This window comes from Ochotona princeps, chromosome 19 (assembly GCF_030435755.1).
Source record: "Ochotona princeps isolate mOchPri1 chromosome 19, mOchPri1.hap1, whole genome shotgun sequence".
Classification (NCBI taxonomy): Eukaryota; Metazoa; Chordata; class Mammalia; order Lagomorpha; family Ochotonidae; genus Ochotona; species Ochotona princeps.
In genome coordinates, this window is record NC_080850.1 from 14,608,417 (window position 1) to 14,614,416 (window position 6,000).

Genomic DNA, 6,000 nt, shown 5'->3' on the forward strand with positions numbered 1-6,000 from the left:
ACAACCCAGAGTTGTTAATACAACTCTTAGCATTTTAAGTAACTCAGTTTTCCTGAGTTTCAGTTTCCTGCCCTGTCAAATGAGAATATAGCCTATTCTGCTTTGCTATAGTAGGTGTATCTAAAAAAAAAGTCCTCATATTAGAAATCACCTTTTTAAATATGTATTTCAAAAAAGGAAGGAAGGATAATTGTGTTGAATTTAACATGAAGAGCACTAAAATTAAATAAACATGAACATGGATTACCTGAAGGCTTTCCAAACTGTCTCTGCTTCCTTTCCAGTACTACTTATATTACATAGTTGCTGAAGATCTTAAATAAAATGACTTGTGTCTTAGGAAGCATTGGATCTTAAATGACAGAAAACTCAACTCATTCTGACTTGTGAGAGAGGTGGGGAGAGCAGAGTGTGGGAGAAGGATGAGAGCGGAGAAGGGAAGGGCATTACTGGGATTGACTCAGTAGCTGTTCTATTAGTGTGAAGGTGAAAGGAGAATTGGTTGCAATTCCTGCTCTAACACTTAATTCACTGTAAATTTGCTAAGTTCTTCAGCTCTCTGTGCCTTATTTCCCATGCATAAGATCAGTGTCACCTCCAAGGGGCTACTAGGATACCTGAAAGAGATTAATAGGTGAAAGGTTCGGTCCTGACTTCCAGTTCTTTTCCCTGAGGTAGAAATGGTATGTCTGTTAGGGCACCATGAAAAATAGTTTCTTAGATGTTGCTCTTGAAAGGGAACTGTAACACTAGAGAAAGAAGCCCTTGAGAAGGAAAAGAACTTAAGAAGTGACCTCTTAAATTTCCTGTTTTCAGTGTTACAAAATTAAATCCATCTGCTTGATGACTCAGAAAGGTGAAGTGAATTGTTAAAAGTAACAAGATTAGTTTCCTTATTCAGTAGTTATTATGCACCTACTGTGTGCCAGATCCTATGCCAGATGCTTGGCAACATAGCAGTTCATGAGACAGACTTTGTGTCTTTTCAGCAAGAAGTATAGAGGAAGGGGAAGACACAAAGAAAATCGTAACTGAAAGTGACCAGGATTAACTTGGAATATCAAAATATGGTAAGAAAGGCAGGAAGGAATGCCAGGCCTTCCACCATCTGCCCCACTAGCCCTGGAAATGTCTCCATCTTTTCATCCTTTGTCTCTGGGCTCTGTGTTCCTGTATGATCTATACGATATTACTAAAGATGGCAAATCTCATGCTTCCTCTACTTATGAAATAAAAGATAGCTTCTACTCATCTCCATCAATTGGAAATAACTCACTATAGACTTACTACATTTAGTACATTTATATGTATACTAAGCAAACCAATGCATTTAGTATACTAAGTACTATCTACAAAGCATTGATCTCATTTTCTTGCAGAAGTCACTGACATTTAAAAATACGGTGATGTCAAAGTTATAAACCTCATTTAACTGGTGCATGGCATTTAAAGTAACAACAACAGAAGATCAAATTTTTCATTTTATGTACATTTAGTGTACTTTATAATAAGATTAGTTACTTTTCGTTTTGAACTTATTTTGATATTGAGTGCTGTTTAGCAACTCTGGGAACTGATATTGATGTCTCCCTCTTTACAAATGAAAAACTGAACTCAGAAAGGGCAGGTGGTTAACCCAAGTTTTCAAAAAACACAAAACATCTGAGCAGTGGGCAGAGATTAATTCATTTGTAATATTGCAGCGTATTTTACAGCTTATTTGATTAAAAATATCTTACATATGAATCTGTAGTGCAGAATCATTATACCACATTTGCAAGCTAATTTTTAATATATGATCTTGACAATATTCGTTTAGCCTTCTGTATAATTAAGAAAGCCCAAAACATTGTATATTGTTAATTACGTGATTGATTGTGTCTCTTGGTTCCATGTACTATTCTTTTTTAAATTTTTTTATTAATTATTTTGCATTATGTGACAGTTTCATAGGCTCTGTATTATTCTTTCGTGTTGCTGGCTTTATCCCCTTGAATTATATTTCTTTTCAGTTGTACTTAAAATTTAATGCCTCATGGTTCACCACCAAAATAAATATAGTCCTAGGAAGGTATTTTGGTGAAGTGTTTAAGTCTCCACTAGAAGTGACCACGTTCCATGTCAGAATGCTTAATTCACTAACTCACTGCACTTCAGAGTCAGCTCCTACTGATGAGTACTCCAGGAGCAGCAGAGGAAGGTTCAGATACTTGGATTGCTGCCATCTAGGTGGAAAACATTGACAAAGTTCCAGGTTCATGATTTTAGCCTGGCCCAGCCTTGGCTGCTGAGTACACTTGGTAAGTGTGCCAGCGGAGAAAAAAAAATCTCATCAGTTTCTCTCTCAGGTCTACAAAGAAAATGAAATTCAGTAAATATTTAAAATTTAATGTTATTCTTGTGAACAGTATCTTGTTATCTATAACTGAGAGAAACTTATTAAAACTAAGGCACCCCTCTTCACATAGCATCTTTTCAAAATCCTAGTATTTAGAGATCATGGTATTAGTTCCCCACCTTTACTTTTAACATCATAAGAAGTCATGATCCAAGGGAATTATTTTGCTTGCTGTACAACCAGCTTAGTTCCACTCTGAAAGCCCAGAATTCGGTTGAACACAAGTCAACTCTAGGTTTATCTTCTTCTCTGATCCATCTTTATTGTTCCCTCTGAAATCAGTCATTCCCCCCACTCACACCTTCACCATCAAGACACTGCTTTTGTTCTAAACTCAGTTTTGTTTTGGAAATTCACATGTGGCTTGCATTTATTTTGTTTGAAACTATTTTTTTTTACCCTATTTATATGAGCATTGTAATTTTGAGTTGACATAACTGAAGGTGTTAAGAACTGTCAATGAAATGTTAATTAAACAAAAAGATATCTGTTATATAATGGGGTATTCCAGGAAGGTCAGGGAAACAGAACTCAAACTACAAATTTATTTTGATGTAAGACAATTCAGACTATGTAGAATGTAAATGTTATGAGAAAGTTATGCTCAAATTTCAAAAATTATACTCATTTTGAGTTCCAATTCCCAAAATATTTTCATAGGACCCTCATGGAAGAAGTACTTGATGATTACCCACTACTTCTACTTCTGATTTTGTCAATAACTCATATATTAACTTAGGATATTATTGTGAGCACAATTTAGTGGTTAATCCCCTGATATTGCATTCCTAGTAGAGTTTAATTTTTATGTATTCATATTAGTGCCACATAAATCACTTAAATGGGTTTCATCTTTATATTTCTCTGAATGCTCTTAAGTAGAAATAATAAAAATAATAGTAGCAGCAGACTATTATCATATGATTATCGTTATAGTAATCATTTAGGTCTGGATTATTGAACCAGGTAATGGATGGAGAAACAAACTCAAATAGCCTACAGAGAGAGAGTCATAATTCAAACTCAGATAATGTCACTACACCATTAGCTGTCACTAGTACTGCAATAAATACTACGTAGAATGCCTGTCACAGTGCCTTGCATGGTAAGAAACAGCAAAGGCCAGGATTGATTTCCCTGATGGATTTCTCTTCTTTGCAGATGGATCCCCATGAGAATATCTTACTGAGCACTCTTGAGATAAAAAATGAAATGGCCACATCTGAGGCTGTGATGGGACTTGGAGACCCCAGGAGCACAATGCTGGCCTATGATGCCTCCAGCATCCAATATCGAAAAGCTGGATTGCCCAGGCATAGTTTCGGCCGAAATGCTCTGGAACGACATGTGGCACAAAAGAAAAGTCGCCTGCGGAGACGTGCCTCCCAGCTGAAAATCACCATCCCCGACTTGACTGATGTGAATGCCATAGATCGGTGGTCCCGCATATTCTTCCCAGTCGTTTTTTCCTTCTTCAACATCGTCTATTGGCTTTATTACGTGAACTAAAACATGGCATCCCATGCAAAGCAAGGACTAGATTCCTCCTCAAACCAGTTGTACAGCCTGATATAGGACTTGGAAAACACATCAATCCAGGACAAAAGTGATGCTAAAATACCTTAGTTGCTGGCCTATCCTGTGGTCCATTTCATACCATTTGGGTTGCTTCTGCTAAGTATTGAATACACTGAGGTCCTTGTGGGTTGCCAGTTAAAATGCAAATGATTTGTATACCTGCTAGCAAGATTGAACTTGATATTCTGTTTTATCTGCTTAGTGTGCAGCTTGCTCAGCAACAAAATATGTAGAAGATATTCTTAAAAGACTAAGCATTGCTGGTCATTTCCTCAGAGGAGGCCAAGGCCAGTACTCTTCCCTCCATTGCTAAGGTTGACATGAAGTTGAGATGGCACTGTGCTTAATGAAACATTATCTGCCATGCCATGCAAACATATTACTTAAAGATGATCAGTTCTGTTCTTATTAAGGTAATAATGATATCGGTGGAAGAAATTCCTACTGGACTCTAGAAAATTCTTAGATGGGGCAGGATAGGGGTGTCAAGGCAGACTTGAGGAACCGGTTGACCAGTCTCTGCTTGAACACAAATAATCAGCTATTCATTCTAAAACTTAGAAATGGAGTGGCTTTGAACATTATGCTATATGGTGACCAAATAAATTTTTGAGAAGCAATTATTTTCCAGTTGGTTAAAAAAGAGTTAACAATGCAAAGCAAAGTAGAAAATCCAGAAGTGATTATTATAGCAAGACCCTTATCAGCTCCACACCCCTGATCTATAACACATTCTGTCCTGTAGCAGAGTATAAAAAGAGAGGACTATTTTTCCAGCCTCACAAGCTTTTGGCCAAATACCCAGAGAGGTTTGTGTAGTGTTTTTAGTCAAAAAAGGATCATGAAGTACAAAAGTTAGGAGAATTAAAAGCATCTTAGATGCTCAAGGTTAATTGGGAGTCATTCCAATATACAAATATAGTACATAAAGTTTGTAATCAGACTGTTTTTCTTAGACAATGTTAGTTGTCTCTGCAGCATTTCCTTCTAAATTTATTACTAAACTTATTAGGTTATTTCAAAAAGAGGATTTATTTGTTCATTGCTTTAAATGGTGAATGGTCCTCTGCGGGTTTTTTTTTGGTTTTTTGTTTTTTTTTTTTTTTTTTTGCTTCTGAAGTTCCAATTATATTCTTAGGAGACAGAAAAAAATTAAGTCTTTGGAGAGAGAAAGTGAACTGTATTTTCATATGTACAATGAAGTTCACGTTTCTGTTTTCCAAAGCACACAATACTTGAAAGAGTATGTGCACTGAGGAGTGAGTTTGAGTGTCCATGAGTTTCATTTCTAAAGGGTACCTTCAGTGATTATGCAAACAACCTGCATAACCATGGAAAAAATGACAACTACTGAAAAATAGGGTAACATCCAGGTCATAGAAACATAGTGAATGTTATGAGCCTCAGTATTGCAGAAAAACATATACCTGGTAAAACTACACAAGCACGATATTACTGTTTTTATTCTATCTTTCAGTTATATCATTGTGCTTCTTTCTGAACTAATTGGCATAAGCATTCATAGGTTGGACGGAAAAGACAACAAGCTTATTTGTTTTATTTCTATCAATGGGAGGCTTATATTGTGCTTTTCTTGTATAAAATAGTGAATTGCTAAATTTTCCTTGAAGTTTGAGTGAACATTCTTTTAGAGCAAGGCTTTGCTATTACTATTTAGGATAAAAAAAAAAATCTTGTTAGCAGAGTAATAGCCTAATTGTATATAGTAACCAAGGCCAGCATATAACTGTGGATGAAATGTATGATTTTGTTTATTAGCTTAGACTGTGATGAAGTACTCTTGTCCTTCAATTCGGTCACAAAACAACAATGAGATGAAAGATTTATTGCTGAATTTTTGTGAATTTTCCCAACGTTGGATGCTATTTTTTCTACCAATATGGGAATCCCTTTCTTCCTTTAGAATTATATACTTGAATACCTATGAATATAATCTTTGGGCAGAATCTGACAAGGTTCTTCCCTCAGCTCAGAATAGATATTCCTCTAGTTTTTCCAGGGAC

The 6,000-nt window shown here is 35.9% G+C and overlaps 1 protein-coding gene across 3 annotated transcripts in view; it reads left to right on the forward strand.

The window, feature by feature from the left end:
• The window catches only part of GABRB2 (gamma-aminobutyric acid type A receptor subunit beta2), a 204,734-nt gene extending 199,928 nt beyond the window's left edge, over positions 1-4,806 (forward strand). For all 3 annotated transcript variants that reach the window (XM_058677376.1, XM_058677377.1, XM_058677375.1), the window contains one exon: positions 3,560-4,806. In XM_058677376.1, the coding sequence (XP_058533359.1) occupies positions 3,560-3,907 (348 nt within the window). In that variant the 3' untranslated portion in view covers positions 3,908-4,806. The remainder of the gene's footprint in view (positions 1-3,559) is intronic.
• The last annotated feature ends 1,194 nt before the right edge of the window (positions 4,807-6,000 follow it).